The sequence below is a fragment of the Pholis gunnellus genome (genome assembly GCF_910591455.1).
Source record: "Pholis gunnellus genome assembly, chromosome: 13".
In the NCBI taxonomy this organism is placed as follows: Eukaryota; Metazoa; Chordata; class Actinopteri; order Perciformes; family Pholidae; genus Pholis; species Pholis gunnellus.
The window spans coordinates 11,380,773-11,406,271 of record NC_136540.1 but is presented as its reverse complement, the minus strand read 5'-3'; the positions used below and the strand labels follow the sequence as shown (position 1 = coordinate 11,406,271).

At 42.5% G+C, this 25,499-nt stretch overlaps 1 protein-coding gene across 1 annotated transcript; it reads right to left on the bottom strand.

Annotated features, from left to right (window-relative positions):
* Nucleotides 1-1,172: 1,172 nt before the first annotated feature.
* Nucleotides 1,173-15,126, bottom strand: LOC306705558 (voltage-gated potassium channel subunit beta-2; the record flags this gene model as incomplete). The annotated part of the gene is made up of 14 exons (XM_079172337.1): nucleotides 1,173-1,262; nucleotides 1,408-1,496; nucleotides 1,862-1,982; nucleotides 2,126-2,220; nucleotides 2,325-2,445; nucleotides 2,558-2,643; nucleotides 2,749-2,835; nucleotides 4,333-4,376; nucleotides 4,480-4,524; nucleotides 4,827-4,871; nucleotides 5,098-5,177; nucleotides 5,441-5,478; nucleotides 5,564-5,607; nucleotides 14,816-15,126. The coding sequence occupies 14 exons, from the start codon at nucleotides 15,124-15,126 to the stop codon at nucleotides 1,173-1,175; spliced, it is 1,296 nt and encodes a 431-aa protein (XP_079028463.1).
* Nucleotides 15,127-25,499: the final 10,373 nt, after the last annotated feature.

Genomic DNA, 25,499 nt, shown 5'->3' with positions numbered 1-25,499 from the left:
GGAACAATGATGCTCTTCACAAGAATGGCATCGTTTTGAGTACAGTTGGACAATACGAAGTCTATACGTCAGATGGACACACAGCCGTGTCTGCAGACTGCAGACTCTTGAAAGCAAGAGTGCCCGCCAGCACAGATCCTGGATCAAACTGCCAGACCATTTAGAGTAAGAAAAAATGGCTTACAAGGGCACTGCAAATCTACATAAGCCATTAAAGCCATGCCACATTTACACCCTTTTAGGGCTATTCTCTCTTAAAGGGACATGCGCACAGTTTACAAACAGGAGAGGCAAAAAGACTGCTGACAAAGCAGCAGGGTTGGGAAAGTTACTTTCAAAATTTTAGCCACTTCTGATTTTAATAACTAACATAATGCACTTTAATTAAAAAGCCAGTCTATCAGCTACCGTTGCAGTCTAATCCATTCATTTTAATTCAGTTCAAGTAATTTGTGCCATCATTATTTCAGCATGTGTAAAAATGCTCACAATATTTGTTTACTTTCAAAGTAATATATCAATGTTTAAAACATGTGATCAGTTTTTTTTTTTTTTTTTTAGTTAGACCAAACAGGATTTCTTTTTTTTTTTTCACTGCAACAACTTTACAAGTACTCTATTGTTCCCAACCCTGTAAAGCAGTGAGCGTGGCAGATCAGTCACATGCACACTATGGGAAATGTTAGTAGGCTAGTGACATGAACCTTTGGCTCTCTGGCTGCTGGGTACTAAACATCATACAGAATAACAGGCAGTTGCGAGGGGAGGAGACTCGTGTCCAATGGAAGCACCATTCACACTTTAAAGTTCCATTTTAGCACAGAGGTGGGTTTTTTCTGCACTTCAGAACATTTGATTAACAAGAGTCAAATCTGCTTTGTTGGTCTCTTTGGATGGCAGAGACTCCCCTCTGTAGAAATAATTAAGCTGTGAACAATCTGCAGTGAGCAATGTATGACCTGTTATTTTTTTTTCCCCAATTGAGAGATGTTCTTTTTTCATACATGATACAACGTAGTGCGCAACATGGATATGCGCACATACTGGAAGCATATTGTTGCTGAGGACATGCAAGTTGTTGAGTATACAGCAGAGCAAAAAACGATGTTTCCCCAATGTCATTTGTCTTCTTCGTCATCTCGAAATATCATCTGTCACTCGGATTTGCATCTTCAAGCACGCAACTCTTTCTTCGAGTGTGGCTTGTTTCCCAGCAGGGCATCAATCTCAGTAATAGTTTGAGGGGTCATTTGGGTTAAAATCTGTAAGCAGGGAGAAAGAAAGTCAATTATTGGGTTTTTTTGTCGTTTACATTGCTCACAAGTAAGCATACCTATTGGTTCTTACAACTATGGGTCAGTGTGTCAGGCTACAGTCTTAACATGAAAGGAAAAAAGGAAATTCTACCCGTAGGGCACCCAGGTTCTCGAGTAGCTGGTCTGTATTAGAAACACCCAGAAGTACTGAGCTGACTCCCTCACTGCGCAGACACCAGGCTGTAAAAAAAACAATAAAACTCACAATCAGTTAAAGTAGGTGATATCAGTGATAACCAAAGAACAAGTGGATGAATTTGAGTTTGTAGTATTTTGCAGAAATCGGACATTTAGCATTGTCAAATGAACAAATTAAACAGGCAACTACCAAAAATATTTCAGTTGCTTGACTTTCACTTTTATCTTACGTGGGAAATATGTGAACAGACATTTTGAATCAATAGTTTTGCAACCCCAACAATATTTCAGCTTTGACAAAAAGCAAACCTAAAACAGATCAATTCAAACCGTCACACAACGATAAAGTAAACACAGTATCTGTCTGTCTCCACAGTGCAGTCTTGTTATCGTCCTGCGTCGTATACCTATGGCCAACTGTGCAGCAGTGCAGCCCAGTCTGTCTGCCAGTAGATGGAGCTCCTTGATTTTAGCGAGCTGCCTGCGGCCCTCCTCGCTGTTCACCCGCTCCTTCAGCCACTGGTATCCCTTCACCAGGAGCAAAATGGAGAAAAGCGTTAATGCAGCACTGATTTCACACTGCAATACCCCACTGATCAGGGAGAGAATTACACCCAGGCTGATTTCCAGTGAGAGGAATCCCAGAGGAGGGCCAGTCAAATCAAACTGACCTTCATTGCTGCTCTGGAGCACTCTGGCACACCATCACTGTACTTCCCTGTGATTAATCCACAAGCAAGTGGAGACCAGGTCATTGCTCCAACACCTGAAAGTGTGGAATAAGAGCAGATTGTTTTTGGAATGAAACAGAAATCACCTTTAATTAAAAGAATAAAGATAAATAGATCTGCAGGACTGTGGATGTCTGACCGATCTTGTGGTAGAGCTCGGGAAGCTGCACCTCCACTTTATCCCTCTGGAAATAATGATACTCTGCCTGCTCACACACAGGCGGTATCAGGTTGAACTGGCGTGCCACCGAATACGCCTCCTGGTGCCAAAGAGGCAGAGACAAAATGGTTACCGAATATCATTCATGCCATAACATGACAGCCTTCAGTTTGTCAAGAGTGAGCTTTTCTGAGTGTGAGAGCAGCATTCACCATGATTTCCATGGCACTCCAGCGTGATGTACCCCAGTACATAGCCATACCCTGGTTTATTACAAACGTCATGGCCCGTACAATCTCTGTAAATCACAGCATACATCAGATTTACATTACACTTGTTTGAACAATTCAAGGCAATTCATTGCAGCAAACAAGAATAATAATTTCAAGCATCTGTAACTGACCTTCCATGGGACTGTTGACATCGTTTCTGTTGGCAAAAACAATGTCCACATAATCTAGCTGGAGTCTTGATAAGGATCCTCGTAAACCTGTTATAAACAATGGTCAGTGATTAGACGTCGTCATCATCAGAATGTCTACGAGTCAACAGCGGCTCTGCACGTCGGCACAGTGGTGCTTTGAGCTAAATGCTAACATGCTCACTATGAAAATGTTGTTGTTTCGCAGGAATAATGTTCACCATGTTTACAATCTTAGTTTATATCCTGTTATAGCCTGAGTATTTTCTCATTGTGTTAAGAAATTCAGTGCAAGATGCGCATGACAGTTTCATTAAGAAATATATATATTTCCATATTTACACATTTGTTAATCACATTTTTAGTGGAAATGTTAAGTTAATGTAAATGTTAAGTGTGATGTTAAAACAAAACCGCGAACTTCGAATGATATTCCCTCAAAATATTTCCCTTTGAGTCAGTACGTGCTTGTTATTATCAATGAACACGACGGGATTATGCATCACAATATATGATTTAATCTAAAGACAATACATTATCATATTGAATTAGCGCCTACCCATTATGCTAATTAGCACTAAACACAAAGTGCAGCAGACGTTAATGGGTAAACCGAAGTAGGTGGCAAACAAATGTCAACCTCATGGTGGCACTAGAGCAAACGTCAGGGGATAACCAAAGCAGTTAGGATTCATCCACTAGGTAGGAATCATGACATGCCTGTACAACATATCAATCCATCCAATTGTTACTGAGATCATTCAGTTGCCACCCACAAGGTGGCCACAAATTAAGAGAAATATGAAGTCCAAACATGAGCGCTGCCCTTACACGTAGTCCACTCACTTACGCAATAGCCTCAAATCAAAAGCCTCATGACAATGACGGTCAAGCAGCCCATTCAACTGGTCCCCCGAGGCCACACTTCTTACAAAACATACAATGAAGATGACCCTATATAAGGCCAATAGCCTCTTTGTGATTATTTTGGGGGAGGGGGAACTGATTTAAGTGTCTGTAAAGATGACCCTGATGATCCTGAGATGTTATCGGCACTGAAACGTCATCTCCACGTTCCCTCATCTGACCCCCTGTACCTTTGTTACTAGAAAGACTTCAGTTAGCGGCAATATCTGATGACAACCCACCAAAACATCCTCATCTGATTTTCATCAACTTTCTCACTTTTGCTATAATCATGCTCCTCATCTCCTACCAGCAAACAGTCCACCAACATGCCAACGCAAACCATCAGCTGTTTACATGTTTTTGGTATGTGGTGGTTTATTTGATTTAAACATGTTGATGTTTTCACTGTGACACGAGACATGGAGCGGCTTAGGGTCCTCAATTGATTCCTCACATCTCAGGGTTCTGGGGCCCAAACTAATGCATTCTGGGAAACATTTTATCATTTTATATCAAATGAAAATACAATACAATAAAACAGACTTTTCAACGTTTGTTTTTTACAGTTTTTAACTTTCCTGGAGCTAACCCTGAACCTTCTTATATTTGGTAATGATTGTTTATAAATTAATTTCAGGTACTTAAATAAAAAAATACCTTCAATAATGTGCTTTCTGGAGAGTCCTCTCTCTGTCTCTGCTCTGTGAAGTGATGAAAACACAAATTATTGATGTTCTATTGAAAGGAAGAATGAAAACAATGATTTTGCCTTTTAAGCATATTGTCTTTTAGTGTTATACTTACTGGCCTCCCCAATAGATCTTTGTTGTGATGACAAAACTTGAACGCCTGGCAAAGACACATGAGGATTAGGGGCACAGTTGTCATGGGAAAGTATTTAAAATAATGTTAGTCTGAAATCTTCAATCTTCTGATTTCTAAATGTATATACATTTTTTACTCAGATTAAAAATATCTCAAGGATTTCCCAGACAGGTTTGGCAGCCAAGCAAGTGCAGCCACCAGTATTTATTTTAAAATGGTAACATTTTGGCATTATTTGATTAAGATTTCAAGAAGAATATTCAGAATATGATAGAGTTAGAACGCTTTTCACATGTGAGTCAGTCTGGAAAAATGAGTCATATCACCTCCATCCTTTCTTCTTGATAATGTTGCCGAGAGTGATTTCCGCTCTGTGGAGAAACACATAATTGACTGTGATAGGTTGATGCTAAATTCAGACTTCTGCACAATAATGTTGAATCATACTGGAACTCTTGTCATATGTTAAAGAAACCAAAACGCTCAAGAGAGAAGTTGCATCAGAGGATATGAAGAACACTTAAAAGTACATTCTAGGGGAAGAAAAGCAGAAGCTGAAGTGTTTCTCTATGCTTGGAGGAATAAGCGGAGCCTGACCTTCCAGACGCGTACACCTCCGCTGTGTCAAACAGGTTCACTCCGTTCTCATAAGCTATGGTCATCAGGTTCTCGGCCATCTGGGGGAACACAAACATTAAGACTGAGAGACGGAGACGGTGGACAAAATCCAATTACACAGAGGTCGTCCGTGAAGGGCACGATGCAGGGAGGCTAATACAGCAGAGATAATATTGAATATTGCACCAGCTACTTTGGTTTCTCGGTATCACGTCTGTGGGATTTTCAAACATTTCTATAATTGAAAACACAGATTGAACTCAGAGTTTTCCACAAAAGCAATACGAGTGAGGGTGTTCAGGACTCAACTTCTCATACTCACCTCATCAGAGATCTGTGATCCAAACGTCACCCAGGTGCCTGAACGAGAGGAGAGACACAGACGTTGTTTTGTTGGAGGGGTTGAAACAGAGGTGAATATTATCCTGCCTTCAAACCAACTCACCTAACCCGAGGCAGGAAACACGTAGGCCCGACTTCCCAAGGTTCCTGTGAAGAAAGAAAGAAAGAAAAAAAAGAATCTGTGAAGCTCAGAAAGAAAAAACAAAAGGTATGATGTGTTGGCATTTAGGATACATTTGCACAAACTTACAGTATGATGTGTGTGAGTGACAAGTGCTGCACCCAAGGTCTGAGCTACTTTATTGTTTCCCTTTTATGCTATTTTTATGCTATTTTATACTTTTACTCCATTACATTTACATCACAGCTGTGGTTACTTTGAACATTAAGATTTTGAGACAGTAGTTTCAAATTATTTCAGAGTATTTTAATATTTTGGTATCGCTACTGTGACTCAAATAAAAGGATTACTTTGGTTTCGTCACTGTGTACTAAAAATACCGGGAACAAAAAACAAAAGATTCAATCTTACATGAACCAAGAACATACAAAGACAAAATAATAATATTAGTATGTTACACAAATCAGGTGTTGTGCATGAAACTGAAGTACAACACAAGATAAAAATCACAAAATATGAACACACTTATTTCCACAGCATGCCTGGATGTGAATACTTCCTCCACCACTGCTGCTGATTGAAAGTCTTTCTCGCCTGTGGTTAAATTACAGCCCGCGTCTAATTATTTCTGAACAATTGACCTTTCATCCTTCGCATGTTAACAGTTCAGTGTATAACACTGGGTCAGTGAAACAGCTGGAGGGAACAGGGCTCAGCTCAGATAGGCTAAAGCTTCTGTTGGTCTGTGCGGTATATATGGCTCAAAATATTCCACACACTTAAAGAGAGCCCATTACCCATCTGATTATTCAGACAGCTGAAGGGCGAGCGTGCAGAGAAGAAGAGAGCTGCGTTTGGTACCACAGGAGCATGTATAGCTGTACAGCTGAAAAGGATGTGGGCTTCATGCTTGCTCTCCTCCTCCAATGCACGCTCTCCCCCATTCTAATTAGCCGCGGAGCCAAGCTGGAGAGGCAGCAGAACTGCAGTGCAAGTCTTTTCATCTCCAGCGCCTCTCCCCTCTCCGCCTGCCTGCGTCCGCCACAAATAGCCAAATGCAGAAAGACAGACTGTCAGAGCATTTAGACTCAGCCGAACGAGTCCTGCTTTTATTTTCTCTGGTCTATTTTTAATGCTTGACCTTAAGCTATTTTTAGATTCCTGCATATGTAAGCCTGTGTTCCCAGTGTGTGCGCGTTTGATGCGCGTGGGCGTCAGTGTTTGGGTGTGCGCTGCAGCGCGGGGTGTGAAGCGCTTATTGTCTGTGTCGTTCCTTTAAACCCGTCACATGAGCACACAGGTGAAAGGTCGGGGATTGAGGGGAAACTGTTATTGGGGTTTTGACGTTGATGTTTCCTTGTATGGTAATCTGGCTCTCGTTTGTCAACCAATGACGGCTCTGCCTGTTCTCACCCGCTGACAGTCACTTTGAACACTGGGAGTAAATATACACGAGGCACATGGGAGAAAACACACTTCAGAGGCTTTTTCAAATCAAATATTCAAATGTTTTTTTTCTGGTTTTTTCATTAGTCTGGTTCTCCTGTACTGGTTTTGTTTTGTGACATCCATCAAATTGTGCCTTTTTGTCCTCAACTTCAGTCAGGGGGAGGTTCAAGGGAAATTTTTGTCAGACAACATTTGACAAGGTGGGACCAATAAAAGCAACCCCAAAATATTCCCTGCTAGTTAAAACAGTTTCATTCAGCTTCAAAACAAAAAGAAAGGCTTGAAATCCATCAAAAATATGGGACTCAACATCAACTGCAAGATAAATACTGTATCTGCATACAGAGTTTATAAATTAGATTTCTGTGTCTCAAACTAATCTGTCTCTATATATATATAATAAGGGGGATATATATATATATATATATATATATATATCCCCCTTATTATTTAGCACAAGGCTATCTTGCACTGGTAGTAAATGTGCATTGCATTAATACAGCTGACTGTGTTTACCACCTTAATCACACAAGAGCACCATGATGGAAAAACAGAATGCTATGTGTTATATTACAAATTTAATGTGTGACAAACAGAACTAAACATGAGTCAGCATTAGAGAGAATGTCAAGCATCCGGTAGCATCCACAACTGTTACACAAGTGCATGCTTTTTCTGTTTCAATGAGCTTGTGTTCAATATGGATTTTTAAAGTAAAATAGGTTTGCATTAGTGGGTGAATTCAGGATTGCTGTGTGCCACATGAAACACAATTCTATGTTCTGTTTCTGGGCTATGTGGGGATGTCATTGTTTTTCTGTATGACAACTGGCCGCCCCCCCCCTCCCCGCTCTCACTCCGCCGCTGCAGTGCTGCAGTCTGCTGAATTACTACCGGTGAGTCTGGAGAGACACACGCTCCGTCTTTCCTCTCACTATCTCCCAACACATTCTCTCCCACTTTCTCCCTGCCAGATGCATGCGTGCAGACACTCGGGCCTATATTTCATCTGAACATGCATTTGGCGGGCGCCAAACTAACGTGATCTATATTGTGCCGGATTCAGTGGGGGCCGGTCGTTGCTTTCATGCGAATGTTCACGCTTGGTGGGAGTTACACTCCCAACGCAGGCACAGATCTACATGCAGTCACGCATGAATGCACTTGTGAGCAGGGCACACGGAAGCACAGATGCTTCTCTGTAGCTTTCATAAGTAGGGCTCTCCGTGTTGACTCATCTATTTTCTTTCTCGCCACAAATCATGAACTCCGAACAAGGTGATTACAGGGACTTGGTTGTTCCATACATTGTTAATGGAGGTGGAGGAAGGTGGGCACACAGGTGCTCTGTCACGGCGTAGTCAGCATTTTAACCCGTGCTGACATTTATAGTTAGTTCTCACCTGAGACAGGAGGAAGACACTGTTTACAGATGGTTAGGTGCAAATGATGGAGGGCTTTTTTCCCTGCAGTTGTCATGAAATGCCACACACATGCTGAGCAGGCTCTTCTCCAGAGGGAAGCACACCTAGATATTAATAACACTCACGTCAGTGTGTGTGTGCGCACCTATACACACATTTTCTGAGCACAAACTGTGGAAAGATGGTGGACTGCCTGTTCTCTTTTAATAATGCTGTATGCACTTTTTCAGGGTCATTTCACCCAAATTACAAAGAGCACATTTTCTCACCTACGCTGTGAGATTTTTGTTTCTGCCTCAAAACAGTGGAGGCAAATTAATTCTCACTTGCAATGCTCAAAGTACTGACAAATTGCAATATTTCTGTATTTTCCACCAACATCTCTTTCCTATGATCAGTGTCCTTGTTGCTCTAGATAATCCCCAGGGACTATTTCTGAAAAACAGAACCAAGGACATTGTTTCTGTGGTTGCTGAATTTGCATGCTTTGAGCACCACAAACAAACCTCCCCTCACTTCCATTGTGTTGATGTAGAGGCGGACATTTGCAATCTGCAATAAGTGAGAAAATGTACATTATGTGAACGGATTAACTTTGAGGGACAAGGACCCAGTGTCATTCTGACAGCGCTCTAATTCTTGCTTCAGCTATTATTAATGAATTAGGCTAAACAACAGACTGTTCATGTCGTGTAATGTATTTTAATTGAGTTGTATTAAAGATATATTAACACAATTAGGAAAGTAGGTCTGTCCTAATTATAAAATACACTGAGCAGAGCAAATGTAAAAGAAGCAGATTCTCTCTCACACACAGACGCTCAATCTCGGCTGCTCTCTTCTAATGTTGCGTATAAACTTCAACTTTCTTTTTGTCCCCGAAAGGCAATTGGTTTTACGACACATGAGAGAACATAGACATACAACACAGTTAAGGGTGCATAGTTGCATTAAGTGCATAGTTTGTTTTTTTGTTTAAAAGGGTCACTGCACTATTACCTGCCAACCTGCATTGTGTCTGTGGCGAGGGATGAAGTTGAATATTGAAAAGATGTCTCTGGTCCGCTGCCTCATAAATATTGACTCTGACAGCTCGATGAATTTAAAATGATAAATGCTGTCGCTAAGCTGTTTTTGAGTGTCGCACATTTCCTTCAGGTTACCTAGTTCCTCTTGTTGTTCTGTGATTTAAAACATCAAGAAGTGAAGCAAGTGGAAAAACTGATATTACATTTGCAGTGCATGTTCATATTTCAGACCGCTGAATATTGGGTAAAAGTATAAGACTCCAAAGAGCTTTTACAAAGATATTAAAGGTTAGATGATATATTGAAATACTTCCTGGATGTCTACAGGACATGCCTTTTATTAGGCTGTGTTCCTGCTCTTACATAATGACACGCTATAATGACTTTCTCTCCGCTGAAAGACAATATCAGACACTGACTTTGACTAGACGGCCCTTTCAGAGGACGTGACGTGGATTTCCCGGCCCTGATTACGACGCTTGCTGTCCAGAACAAGCCTGCTGACTGCTGCTATCGCTTCCATCCACAGGCAAATATTGACAAATGTAAGCCTCAACAAACAACACTGACCCAGCAGTCACTTCGCATTTCGAAAAGATGAAGTTACACGTTTTAAAACCCCTTTAAGGTCTCCAACCCTGCAGCTATGCAAATATCAAAAGGTATTGCATGGTTCTATGATATATAATTATAACATTCAGCAACCTGTTAATGTATATCAGTAGAAGGCAGATCAAATAAGCAGCCACAGACAAAAACAGATCATAGTTTGGATATATTTAGATTAGGAGCCAGGATGAAATCAAGCAAGTAAATTGGGTTACTTTGCCTAAAACTTGTTGCAGGACCTCAAAGTAACGTCATTAATCTGTTCAGTCAGCTTGAAACTCAAAAACCCAGCGAGAGGATTGTTAAAGGTCAAGGTTGTTGCCGCATGTAGCCTTGTTCTCCTCCCTGCTAAACATCCCATTTATTTCCAAAGATAATCATGTTAACAATATGAGGCCAAAGCACTTAATTATTACTCAATTAGTATTATTCATCACGACTGCCCTCTGAAGTCCATATTTTATCACTGTTTGGTATTTATCATGGCGTCCATAGGGTTTTAGAAGAGTGAACAGTCTGCTTGCTGCAGTTTTGTTTTTTTTTATGTATGAGGCAACTCTAAAACCACATTAAAGTAAATAGTCTGGGATCAAATTAACAAGCTGAAGCTGTGAATTCATTGTGCCCTCAGCGTGAGTAAAAGGGTAACTGAGTGAGTGATAAGACTAGGGCTGAATCACCGTCTCATAGCACCGCAGGGCCACAATGTATCGGTACAACTCGACAGGGTTGTTCATCAGTACAACTCAATCATTACTTCATCAGCTGCTGAGAGTTCAGGCTTTCAAAACTCACTGTTCAAGAGTACTCTGCTGGAGAACAGCACCTCTCTGCATGGTTGAATGTCAGGACACTTCAAATCTCTACACAAATGCAAAGCCTTGTTTTCCAGCTAAAAATGCCACTGAATATAGGTATTATCACCTGTCACTGGACATTTCTATTTGCTATCTGGTTTAACCATCTAGTTTACTCATCTCTAATGTGAAAATGTGACTTTACTTTTAGTCAACTACAGGCCATCAAAGCACAAGAAGACATCAGGAGCAATGAGTTTTAATGTATCGGGGGGAAAAAAAGGCAGACCGCTATCTGCAGCCGGATTTCAGATACCAATGATACTATTTACCCCCTGGCGGGCATAGACAGTGTAACGATTGTCGACATGTGCATTTAAGCACGTTCATGCATGAGTGTATGTATGTTCTATGTTCTATGCGTGCATGTGGATTGTGATGCTGCCGAGTGTATAATGTGATGCAGTGGCTTGGAGCCCAAGACAAAAACAATAAAGTATATCTTATCCTATTGTCACCCGGGTGTCTGTAGCCAACAATGCTATTTGCACCAAACCTGGGCACACATTAGATACTGTATGTCTAACCTGCTGTAGGCTATAAATATTTCTCCTAAACCTAACCAAGTAGTTTTGTTGCCTAAACCTAACAAGGGATTGTTGTTGCCTCAACCTAACCAAACGACTGATAACTACTAATATTTTTTTTTAAATGCAAATATTTTGTCCTTTAAGTGTCCATCTTGACCAGGTGTAAGTAGTCGAATAGCCGCCATGTGACAACTCGGGTGCAAATAGACACTTGGTGGTTTTGCTCGTACGGTTAGTCCAAAGGGACTTATTGGGGCTACTAAGCTAAAATGGCAGCGGCACACAGACACCATCACGTTAGACGTGATGAAAGTGCGGTCCGGTTCGTTTGTTACTGATGGTTTGATGATCCATGGCGGTTCTGGTGGTCCAACTGGTCTGCTGGGTTACACTCCACTAAACTGCTCTAAGCGTCATGAACGAAATCAAACCACCCAAACAAACATTCACCCCCAAAAAACAGGCCTTTACACAACTGCCACGGATGAATTCATCAAACCAAACTAAGATTTAATCGTCCAAACATATCCAAAAACATGGAAGATCGTCATTGAGATGCTTTAGCACCAACAACTACCTCTAGGTGCTGCCATTACTATATTGAGGTCATTCAAAAAAGAAACTATAAAAGCGTGCTTGAAATTGATTTAACATGACTTCTATGACAAGATTGGTAGAGACCTACAGGTCTACCTGAGGCCATTACATTGCAATACATTACAGTCATTTAGGAGACGCTTTTAACCAAAGCGACTTAGATTAAGTGTATTCAACATAGGTTTTCAAGAGAACTACCTGTCACCAGAAGTCATAAGTGCACAGGGCCATTGAACTGCAAAATAATAGTTTGACGTTAAGATACCATTCTCCAGATATGTAGTGGTGTCATTCTTCTCACTCTCTGCAAGAAAGACAATGAATTAATTTCCAAAAATGTGGAACTATTCCTTTGACAAACTGTGAGCTAAACTGACTGTGCTGCCAAAAGTTCTGGACTCCCTGAGAAAAAAACCCAGGAAAACATCAGCAGAGAGCTCTGTCTCTCCTTCTGTTATTAAAGTTGCTTTAGAGTCTGCAAACACAATCTTCTTTAACGATGTGTGACTCGTATAAGCTTCCCAAATCCTCTCACTCATGCATTAAGATAGCTGCATCCAGCTTCCTCCAGCTGACACAATGTGCCCCGCGGCCCTGACCAAAATCCATGAGAAATGTCCAACAGTGGCAGATAAATCTATCTTGGAAATGCACCTGACCTGCGCACCAGGTTGCTGTCGGTGAAACGAGAGGGCCCGGTTACCATAGATACGGCCAATTTGCTGAGTGACGGGACTTTTTTCCGAAGAGACTTCTAGACTCACCTCACCTCCACAGGTCCCGAAAAAACTACAACTGCTGGTTTCTGCTGCGTTTAACTATATGTGTACTTGGGTCGTTGAGCTCGGGAGGAGGGGCCAACTTTGAATGTTGTCTTAACAAATCCTACCAATTGTACCTTTAAATATTGATTTTTTAAACGCTTCTTCTAGACATGAGCAGCAGTAAATATAGTTAGAAAATAGCCATTTCTCTGTTTACATTGTTTGCATATATGTATTTGTTGCCTTTCCATCACCTTTCTCCTTATCTTATAAACCACACACACACACACACGCACGTTTTTAACTGATCAAACAGAGAATGCTGCAATGCACTGCAACAGTATTCCCTGAAGTATTTCAAAGAAACATTTGTCATAAATTGAGAAATGTTGATCAAAGAAAGGAGATGAAGCGAGATTCAAACGGAAGAGTTGGGGCAGGGGGTGGCAGCGGGGGCTCATGGGAGGGATAACTGGCAGCAGGTGCCATCGTCTGCGACCTGCCGGTGAGTGATGAATACTCACGTTAATGACATAGCAAGGGGAGACTAGGAGACTAGGAAACAAGCAGCCAAACAGCGCAAAAGAGTGGAAACGACGAGGGCCATCTGTAGATAAAATGCACTCACAACTGTTCACCTCTGCTGTATTGTGGTTTTCATTTAGCCTCAATCCACTATCATGTCAAGAAGCCTCCGACATCTACTCTCTGCACGGACACACGGACTCATTCATACGGCATGCAGACATGTTTTATGTAGATCCCTGCTCCTTCCTGACCTCAGTGTGGTCGTGACAGCAGTGTAAAATGGAGAATGTGCGACCACTGTGCTGCCACAAACACGCTCTGCGGCCGGGTGGTGGGGGCTTTGAGAGGACTGAGTTGCGGAAGGGACTGATCAACGACAGCAGCGCTGACTGATTAGGAAATAAAACAGACAAAAACTAAAGGCAACGCCTGGGGTGTTGCCACTGGCAACTGAAGCCGGCCATATGCTGTATAGACTTATTGTGCTGCTGCACTCCCCATTACCGACACGTTCCCAGAGAGAGCGGAGCAACCAGAATAACACAATCAGACGAATGTATGCAATTCTCAGGGGAGATGAAACGGTAGTGGAGATATGCTGGTTTCATCTTGTGCCTCATTCCCTGTTTTAAACACCCTATTAAGCTGGAGCTCTGATCCATCAAGGTGAGCTGAATCAGAGAAAAACTAAAAGAGAGAGAAACAACCTTTCTTGCTGTTTATCTAGTCTGTTTTCCCTCTACATTATGACTCAGACCTGGAGTGTGCAGCGATGATTTTCTGTGCATAAGATACCCGGCTGCAACTCTATTTTGTGAAAATGAAATGCTTTTAAAGCCTCCAAGAAAAGCTGCGGGGTCCTGAGGTGCTTTTAGTAACGCTGTTATTGGAGGCAGGCTTTTTATTAATCTGTGGTGGAGCGCAGGAGGCCGGGGCAAAAATCTGCATAAAACACCTCAGCCTATGGCAGATGCTCCTATATGCATACTGTCTGCTCCACTGCGATAACAATATGGCTGTTTGCTATGGATTATATAAGCATTTTCACATCCATCAGCGCAAGCGTTTTCTTAAGCGTCGATGTCATTTTTTATAACGACAGTAAAATCACTGAATCACTGAGTGCTCGCTAATGGCTATGTAAAGGCAGCCTGCCCAATATGTTACAGGATGCATGTTGGTGACAATTCAAGCTAACCGTAGCTTTGCCTCGCATCTCAACAAAGAGAAGGAGGGATATAGAAACAGAAAGCCTGGCTGGTAGAGCGCCATGATGAGAGGAACCGGCCACTTCGTCGCCTGGCTGATGCTCATTGTGTTAATCTAGCACCTGCGGGGATAATCTGGAGGTCAAAAGGCCGAGATAATCAAAGTGAAATGAAAACCAGCCAGATCCCTCTGATGTGGATTAACCCTCCACCCCTGAAGCTCCTAACCACCATACTCACCTATACTTCATACTGGTGTGGCGCCCGATGGCCTCCTTCATGTGGGCATGGCCGTGTGGAGCCTGACGGGACCCGGGCCCCTCCCTGGTCTTGCCCGAGCCTTGAGACATGTAGTTGCCATTACTCCCTTGTCCACCGCCTCCACCACCTCCACCGCCTCCTCCTCCTCCACTGCCACCGCCGCCTCCTCCTCCACCTCCCCCTACGCCTCCACTGCTTCCTCCGGGAGGTGGGGCGGTGCGAAGGCCACAAAGTCGGTCCTCACTGCGACTCTTGAGGTTGTGCTCAGTGCAGGCGAAAGACACCTGCATCCTGACCCTGGTTTCGGGGGGGCTCTTATTTTGATAGAGGGGGCCAGGGGGACAGTCACACAACTAATAATGTCTGCAAACTGTTGGTGCTGCTTGACACCGCTTCCTGTTGTGCTGTTGTGGCGAAGCAGTGATGCTCATACGGAAGGGCTCAGACAGGGCAGGTCAGAGATTTTGGCTGAGAGCTGGTGGGAGCGGGCAAGAGTCCAGCCTCGAACATGACACACACAGAGTTACCGTCTGCTCCGTCTCCTGTCTGGTGATGCAAACCTGGCAAAAAAGGGTCCATGGAGTTTTCACGCTCACAAGATGCATCAGGGCTGCCCTCCAGAAACCATCAGGAAGCTTGTCAGCTCACAGCAGTCCTCAGACAGGATTTGGGGATGTGGCAGTTTCTTGGGAAGCCCCAAAATCCTCAGTGCAACAGAAGCCGGGCCTTCTCCCACACACACTCTCACACACACATACACACACATGCACGGGCTGGTATGGCTTATGTTGGGTGGTAAAGCACTTGATAGCTTGCTGTCTTCTCTTCAGCTGAGGTTAGTTGAGTCTGTCTTGAGCCGAGGAGCTCCGGAGTGTGCCGCAGCAATGACACAATCACAGCTACAGGCATCCTCGCACCTCGCGTCGAAATAAGGCATATCTTTCTTCTTTCTTTTTTTTTTTTTTTTTTTTTGTCGCAAGGCTTGTCAGCAAAAAAAAAAAAACTGACTTAATTGCTGGAATTTACATTGCCGAGGTGATCAGTCCGAGCAGGGTAAATAGACTTGATATGATGCGAATTCACAGAGTCAAACCCCACCGATGCATCATCGCCCAGCAGCCTCACGCAGCATCGAATTGATGCAACAGAAAGAGAAAGAGAGGGAGAGAGAGGAAAGAGAAGCAAATCCAAGAGCAAACACCGAGCCGGGTTCTTTTTATTACCTTCAGTGTGTGCAGTCGCTCACATACCGGCAGCAGCTGGGCAGTTCTCCCGTTATTCGACAAGATCTCCCGGTGCACGGATTTGAAAAATACGCCGGCACACTGGCCCAAAAACCAGACATTTCAAACGCTTCGTGCCTCCCCCCCCCCCCCCCTCCCTCAGCATCAATCTGCCAGTTCAGAGTCCGACTTTTGATTTTTGATTTTTTTTCCTTTCCCTTTTCCAGGGGCTTTAAAATGTTCACGATACACAAGCAATGTGGGGGTTTTCAAGATGCTCTCTCTCTCTCTCTCTCTCTCTCTCTCTCTCTCTCTCTCTCTCTCTCTCTCTCTCTCTCTCTCTCTCTCTCGTTCTCTCTCTCTCTCTCTCTCTCGGGTGTGATCTCTTCATTTCTCATCACACGGGTGTATACATTTCATCACATTATGTTAGTGGAGCTTGAACACACTAGTGTTGAAATAGAAAAAAAATCCTCCATCCAATTACAAATGTCTTCATATCTGCACACAGAATCCCTGACTTCACATTAATGATATTATATCACTTTAATGTCATCATCATTTTTACACACGCCTCTCTCTCTTTTTCCATATGCAGGGATCTCTTTCTACCACACCCATGTTTCCACCTTAACCCAGTCTTTTTTTTTCACTTGATCTGCTGTGTTTTTATACCAATCACCACAAATCATACTGCACCACTGTACCATCGTCATCATCATCATCATTATCTCACAACAAAGATCAGATACATGGCTTCTAAGTCACCTCTCATCACATCACTATGCGTCATCATATCGTATTGCATCACATCACATCATGTTAAAATAAAACTGATGTGTCATTTGGTGGCCAGTCAATGAGATCAGCACCTTCAAGGCTGTGTTTACAGTCTAAACTATGCTGCCATAACTTCACAGATGACTGTCAATCCCAAAAAGTTTCAGTCAATGATTGCTCTCTCTCTCTCTCTCTCTCTCTCTCTCTCTCTCTCTCTCTTTCCTTCACACAGCAAAATACTTTTGTGCAAATAAAAATGCAGACACGCACTCGTACAAACATTCATCCTTTCTGTCAATTTGTTCTTCGGAGTCGTGTCTAATGAAATCTTGCTTTAGAGCAATCTGCAGTCAATCTGATCCCAGTGCAGTCAGCTGCCAGCAGACTGTAACTTGGACTCCTTTTTTAAAGAGATATTCGGTACATTTTCTGCACAGAGAAAATGTGAATGCACCGTGACATTTTAAGAGAGAAGAGGGTTTAATGATCTCCTGTCCTGTTAAAGCTCAGCCAGCGCCTACACAGATACGTGGATGTTGGAGCCACACGTTTTTTTTTCTCCCAAGAAGCACTGTGTTCCAGACCTCTAACAAAATACCATTAAGTGAGTAGAGACAAATCTACATAATCACTCTGTCTAAATATTCATCCACACATAGGCTTAACCTTCACCTCCCCAACAAGGCCCATCATCACTTTAATGCGTTGACACAACCTGCTCCACAGTTTAGGCACAACGTAGCTCTATGGAGCTTCCCTTCACGAACACAGAGCACCAGCTGCTCCATCTTGAAGTTCCGTATTGACAGAAAACAAACACGAACGTGTCTTTCAATACATCTATTTACTTCTCTGCAAATGAGAAGGCTGTGTGAAATTGCCGTCTCAGGAAATGAGATAGATGACCATCTTTCTCCTGAAGAGGCATTATATAACTGATTTTATAATGAAGGGGAAGATTTTCTGTACAACTCTTGTCGTCAGACTCCACGCCGAAGCTCTCGTCTCTTCCGACCGTGATCCTCTATAAAGTGGCACGTTTCCGTCCTTGATGAAGTGCTCAAGATTATTCACACAATGATGTTTCTTGTGCTGTAAATCTCTTTTTTGAGGGAGGCATTCTGCAAATATAAATGTGCCCATTAATTGAGTATAAGTGTTTTCGGTGATTGATCACTTATTATGTATTAGGAAAGGGTGTGTGCTATTGGCCAAATCGCATTGGGTTAAGTCAGTCAAAACCTTACAAGTGGTAACATTTTATAACATGCTGAGAAACGTTTGTGTTGAGCCTCAGTAATGAAATGCGCATGTAGTTTAGCAAAGCTTTGATATATATTCCATCAGACATCTTGTTTTCCCAAAGAGGACAGTCAGAGGACAGGTATTAAATCATTTTAGTAGGATTGCTTTTACTTAAATCCATCAACATTCTGAATCCATCTGACAAATTGCAATTTGTCTAACCTTTGAGCTTTTCTCTCGTGAAAGACAAGATTACGCTTTCAGCCCCCATAATATGTTTGTCAAAAAATTTAAGTATTCGTCTCACTTTCCCAAATTTGCCCTGCACTCAAGAGATCAGCGGATGTGGAAAATTGTTGTTTCCAGCAAATCAGACTGATGGTTAGCTGTTGTGTTGATTACAAGTAATGACTTTCAGTCACGCGGGAGTTCAAGTCGGATGCATCATTACACAAATGAACCAGACGCATCACACACTGTGTGACTGCTGCCATCACAGGCATGTGTCTGAGGAAATTCACAGTTCGAGAGATGGAAGCAGCGCTGCCAGAGGTGGAAGTATCGGTGCAACTGCATTATCCTCTGTTAGTTATCAAATGTTTGCTGATAGAAAACGCTGCAAATAGATCAGAGAGTACACGAGGCATGTTCTTTGAGACTGCACGTGTCACATGTTCAAACAAATGACACTCTTTAAACTGCAGATTTAGTTTCTTCTCTGGTTTTGAGTCGTTGAGCCACGGGGCTGATTTGTCTTCACACCGGAGTGACACTGCCACCTAGAGGCGACTTCACTGACTCTTAAGGGTTGTGTGTGTCTGTTTGGGATATAGAGTAACGAAGAAAATGTTTCCAAATAATTAGGTTTATAAACTAAAAAATGTTCAGCAGCAAATAAATTGAGTGACATTCACAAAGAAGCCATGGATATTAAATGCAAACAAATCTACAACATCTGTAAAACACAGTGCTATTCATCCTCTGTTTATTCTCTTTATAGTTTCATTTTGCATATTTTTCAGTGAAAATGGATTCATGGTAACCTCCTCATCCCAAAATAGCTAATCTGAGCACTTCAAACTGAGAGATACAAACTGTAGCAACCAACTGCGTGTCCCCTGCTGTCAAATCACGCATCATTAACCCTAAACTTATGCCCCACTGCTGTTGACCCCGTCAAGTTGTCTGTTTGGAGGAGAATCAGACAATGGCTGACGTACAAGTCCCATGTAAGTTACTGTATCTGGCGTCAACATTAGTGATCCCGAACAACCAGATGTTTCCGCAGTCCAGTCACATTTATCCAGTGCTGCTGTGCTTTGAAATCTCATCAAACGTGTGATTTTTCTTTTCTAGGTCACTGGTGGAAAAAAAAACAAAAAACTGCAAACATATTTCTTTTTTTTCCACCCATGAACATTGTCTCCACTCACTGCCTTCAACGGAAGCCTCTTCAAACACTCAACAATTCATGCAGTAGTAATGTATTAGATAAAAAAAAGTATTAAGCATGTTATTTAAATGGTGCTCAAGTCTGACTCGCTCAAACGCTTAGTTTTATCTGCAGTCTCTCCCGCTTGATCTGAAAAAAATCTGACTTCTCATTATAACTATATGTAATAAAGCTTTATGTGCATATTCAGGTGTTGTTTATCATAATAATCACTATTTATGAATGCAACAGAAAGGTTTGAGTCTTAGGTGTTTATCTGTCTGTCATCTTTTTATTCTTCGCAGTCATTCCATCACATTGTGGTTTCACATCATTATTTTTACTTCTATTTCCCCCTCTTTCCACCTCTTACCTGTATGTCATTGCAGAGCGCTCCGCCTCGCACTCGGCCAGGGAGAGGCCACATTCTCTCAGGTAGAGCTCCAGTCGGCGTCGCTCCACCAGCCTGTGCGCCGCCTCCAGGATCTGAGAAGCCAGGGCCTCTGACTCGGTCCTCTGGTCCGGGGTCTTGATGCTCCGGGCTCCAGATTTTGCCACAATGCTCCCTGAGGAGGACGACGCCTTGGGCTTCTTAGTGAAGCCATAGAGGTCTTCCACTGAGTATTTCCCTCCCTTACCTCCTCCAGTACCACCGCGGCTGGCAAACATTGTTATGTAGAAGCAAGTGCTGCAAACGGATGAAAATCGTTCGTCTCTGTTGCTCAGGTTTGTCTGCTACATCTACTTTAGGCAAAAGGTGCTTCTGAGTTAGAAACAAAACAACAAGGCAGAGCTATTTTGATAAAGATTCGTGAAGATTTGAAACATCCGGCCCGAGGATGTCAGACATCAAACCGCTGGAAACAAGAACTTAAAGCACCTGTAAAATATCAAAAGTCTTGATTGCTCCTTTGGGGAGTCTAAATCCAAAATAAGACAAAGCCAGTCCTAACATTTCAGCAGCAACACCCAGTCACAAACAATGACTCCTGCTGATGTGTGGTGCCTCTTTGAGTAAAAATGGACAGCAAAAGCAACCAGCATCTTTCTCTCTTTATCTCTTAAAAGAGGGATTTGTGTTGAAGCCCCACCAGCTTACATTTCTTCAGATTAAGAGAGCGCCCGGATGAATTATCTGCTCTTCTGTGGCTGCCATATAATCTGATACAGCAGAGGCTGTGAGAGTTCAGCTCTCTGACATTTTCTTCAAATACTGAGTATTAATGAATCCTTTTTATTTATTTTTGTACCTACATGGAGAGCTGATCAGTTCATCTGCGGGGGCAATGGCATTAGAACTAACAGTCCCACTGCCTTCCAGCTCCTGTTGGCTCAAACAAAAAGAAAGTGGCATCCTCCCAAAGCCTGGCAGCGGCTTCAGGCCAGTGCTGAGTGTTAGTGTCGAGGTCCGGGTTAATGTGCAAACCTCCAGCGCCTGATTTTCACACAAAGCATAAAGCAGCACAGAATGTGGGGAACCTCTTTCCACTGGAGGGGCAAATAAAATGTCTTACCGCTGAAAAAAAGGTTCGGACATCATCTGTGCACCTAAATGAAATGCCATTAAAGAGAATAAAGACAAATATAAATCCGACAGACACACAGGAAATTGCAGTTTACAAAATGATGATGCGGATGGAGAGGATTACTTTTCTTCTAAATGGTATATGAGCAAAGAAATCCCACTTTTTAATCTCTTACGTGCATACCTGTTAAATCCCAGTACCAGAAACGAAAAATGCATCGTGCATAAATATAAGTAATTCACTCCCAGATATTATGAGGGTATCATATGGACAGATATATTTTTCTTTATTTCAAATGGGAATCAATGATATTGCAAAAATGCTTGCTCACGTCCTCACACGTGTCACACGGCAGGTTAAAGGTAGGATACATAGGATCAAAGAAGTATCGATGACTTAACGGATGAATGCAAGTGCATCAGTAGAGTCGAGCTCATTGACTGCCTGAGAATCCATTCATGCATCCGTCTATCTTTTTCTCTTCCTTCATCTTCCAGCTGCCAATGGCGGCCAGGCGTTGCTCCTAAACCGTGGCCCTCCCTGACTTTGCTGCAGTGGCTTTAAAAAGCAGAGATCATCTGGGATTAAGCCGCTATAATCGCTCTTTTGATTGACCACAGGCAGCTGCTTGAGGTCGGCCTTGATCTTCAGTGTAAATTGTGTTTCTGGGGCCACAGAAGGTGCCGTTCTCAGCAGTGGGATTATCGCAGGAGAACTCGAGAGGGAAAAATATACGTTTGCATTGGTGTGAGTAATCTTGGTCTCCGCATTGTATAACTGTCATATATCTGGGTTAGAACGGTTTGTTTTTAGTAAACTGTTGCATAACTGTGCAAAGATAGATTTAGTCAGTCTGACAACATAGTAGCTCAGGAATATAGAGCACAAAACTATGATGCAGTCTGGCTATTGTTTGCCACCTTGTGCATGCTGTACAGGGATGAGAGGGTGGCGAGCTCAATTGATTGTGAGAGAAGTGGGTTGAGGATCTCATGCTTCAGTGTTACTCACCCTCCAGTACCTTTATACACTGATGCACTGCTGGTGTCAGATTCATTTTACTGTGACTACAGGAGAGACTGGGATGAGACGGTCTGTAAAAGTCACAGTGGCAACTCACAAAACCACACTTAAGGGACTGCAGGGAAATTATTATACATGATCTCCAAAATAAATGACAAAATACATAGTTTGTACAACATTTGTCTGTACCGTCCAATACTGTTTCCATTTTTTAATTAATTGATAAACAATATATAAAACTGTTTCATGACGTGTTTTTTCTTTTGACCCTCCTTGTGAATCCTCCCCATGTCTTAAAATAATATAACGATATGGAATTGGTACAATGTATTTTTGCCAAGGGTGCACAAATAATTTAAGATGGTTAACTTCCAATTCAGAAACTGAATATGTAAATGTATTAATAATGTTCACATAGCCAACAAATTGATACATTTGACTTTGCTTTGCTTTCAGCTGAATAAAATGAAGGTGGGAACTTCCTGACAAACGATGGAATCTCTGGAGAAATAAAATGAATTACTAAAAATCATCCCAAATAAGGAAAAAAGAACAACCCTCCCGCTTGCAGAACCGCTCCCTCTAATCATTTTCATACAGTCCCTAAGAATTTATGGTGGCTTGAATTCCCCTCTTCTTCCCTCTCACACACACAATGTAGAATTCTACGGAAGTCATTATCGGGTTTTATGATCCTGTAGTGCTTCATCTCCTATGGGGCATTGACTTGGTGCGTTTGCAATGTTAATTTGAAAGGGAGTAGGGAAAATGATTGGTCATATATTTATTTATATATATATATATAAATGCAGACTCCGCCCTCACAGCCTTGTTGTGTGTACTCACGCTCATGGGTCCATGGTGTGTAGATCCTTTGTAGCTTAATGTTGGCGTTTTACTTCTGCCAATTGCATCCATGCTTCACAAATCATAAAAGTGGTGTTATTGGTGAAGACTTACTTGCTGAGCAAAACTTGTAAGTAGCATATACTTGTGTTTGCCACAGAGTGTATTTACTGCAATAATCCAAAATCCAATGGAAACATCCTGTATGCTTTTTGTCAAAGGGCCCAGTGCGACCCTAACTTCCGGGGTTGGCCTAAAATAAAACACGTGCTATCTGCAGCATTTATATTTTTCTTAATGAGTTTCAAACAGGGGAGAAGGGCTTCATTTTGACAGGGCGGTGGCTTTGTCCACGTGCACAAAGACAATCATCAACTCGCTCAACATACTTTAACGAAAATGTAGACAACGTAGAAACACCAATGTGTGTGTGCATCCTCTTGGACCCTCACCTGTGTTCGGATCAGAGTCACCATGACTTTCTTTTTTGTCCTCTTTCAGGGTGCCACACCGTCCCATCACCGCTGGGTGGCGACAAAGCAGCGCGGCTGAATAACAATACCACGCACATGTCTGGTAGGCGATTCAAAGTTACCGTGAAGAAAACCATAAAAAAAAACTAAATTCCAGTACATTTATTTTGACAGTAGACGACTGTGATGTGTCGAGGAGGCAGACATAGTCACCGGTTGATAATGTTGTTGAGCGCCCAGCCCCCAAAACACAATAATAAAACACATTGATCATTTCTCTCTCTCTCTCTCTCTCTCTCTCTCTCTCTCTCTCTCTCTCTCTCTCTCTCTCTCTCTCTCTCTCTCTCTCTCTCTCTCTCTCTGTATATATATATATATGTGTGTCCTCGTGTGATTTTACTCCACCCAGATGTGTGGGGGCAATGGCGCAGGCTGCACACCGCGTTGTAGCCTCGGAGAGCACACTGTGAACAGACTGTGGCAGAGGAGAAACAATCAGACGTCAGACACGCGCCGCTTCATGCGTGACACGAGCTCATCGATCCAGACAGCGGTGTTGTCTAATTGACATGTTGGACCGATGTGTGGGATCAAAATGTGCTGAGACAATACGCACACACACACGTATGGTCTGGCTCATATGCATGCATTTCAAGCTTTCATTAACTTTATATGTCCCACAGTGACCACAATGAGCAAAAGGAGTTATTATTTTCTCTCAGTATTAGAGTCTGTACTTGAGTTTCTGCACGCTAGAGGGCGCGCATAGCACGATTAGTAGAGCCAGAGGCTTCTGTTTCTTTTGGGATCCATTCTTCTCTCCTGGCTCCTATGCTACATGAATTTGAAGAAGGGGTTGTTGGTCATTGCTGTTGCATATGCACTGTGTTGAATTAGAGAGTATGCACAGGGTTGGCTACAGTTTACTTTATTCCTGTAATCTGATTACATTCAATACACATTCACGTATACACACACGTACACACTTCATACTTTGAAAGCCTGCTTATTATTGCATCCAGATGCTGGTTGAATCATAACCATATGCTCCTTCCTCAGATTTCTAAGTGGACTCTGCACATGGTGAACAAAGGTGACACACACACACACACACACACACGTTCCTGACCGCCCTGCAGACTGTCACACCGCCAGCCCAGAGAACACGGTTTGTTCATGGGGTCAGTAATGAGCGTGAGTGGTCATGTTTTTACAGTATAATCAACAGTTGTCATTTATCTCCGGACCAGGCTGAAGCAGCAGGTTTAGGTTATTTAGGGGGCCCCAGGGGAACAGAAGGGGGGGGGGGGCTTTAATCTCCTGGCCTGCTGAGTGAGGAGCTGCATTCACGCAAATCCCCCCCCCAAAAAAAGTGACTGAATCAGGTTCAGACTTTTACATTTAGGAGCAAAATCAGTTCTGCAGTGCAGTAACTCACATGTGTCTGATTGTTTACATGAATTTTCAGTGTTTACCACTCATTGGCTTTGTAAACATCCATGAGAATAGCTCATTTAGGCGATCGGTTACCAAACTATATAATTTGAATGTAGAAAAAGAGGGGGCAACATCCAGTGAAGGTAAACAGCTATGACCACATTACAAATACAAAGACCGGGCTTCACTGTAATCATGAAAAACAGAGAAACAACAGACAAAACTGGCATGAGAAAAAAACCACCCTTCAATGTTTTAAACTCATGTTACTTTGTAGCTTCTCCAAATCCTGCAAATTCTTCAGACTTTGTGGTGAGAAAAGGCCGTGTTTTTCTCAGTTTGTGACTTTTGCTGGTGGGGTTCAGAGGTGAAGAGGAGTTGGGTTGATTTAGGACATGAAGGTGAGGCCTGTGTGAGCGGTAAAGCACAACTCCAAAGGGTGAACCCCATCAATCTGAGCTCAACAAGCAGAGTTCAAAAAGGACGTCCATCACTGATCACTGATCAGAAACATCTTTAGCACGAGAGGCTTGCCATTTCTGAATCTCACAGTCAGATACGCACACCCGCTCACAATCCATTTTTGTCACACAACACCTCACTACGTCTTCTGACTTGTAGAGCAATGTGATAGTCTTCCCGTTACTTTTAATCCCCCCCCCCCAGCATAGTAGTTCT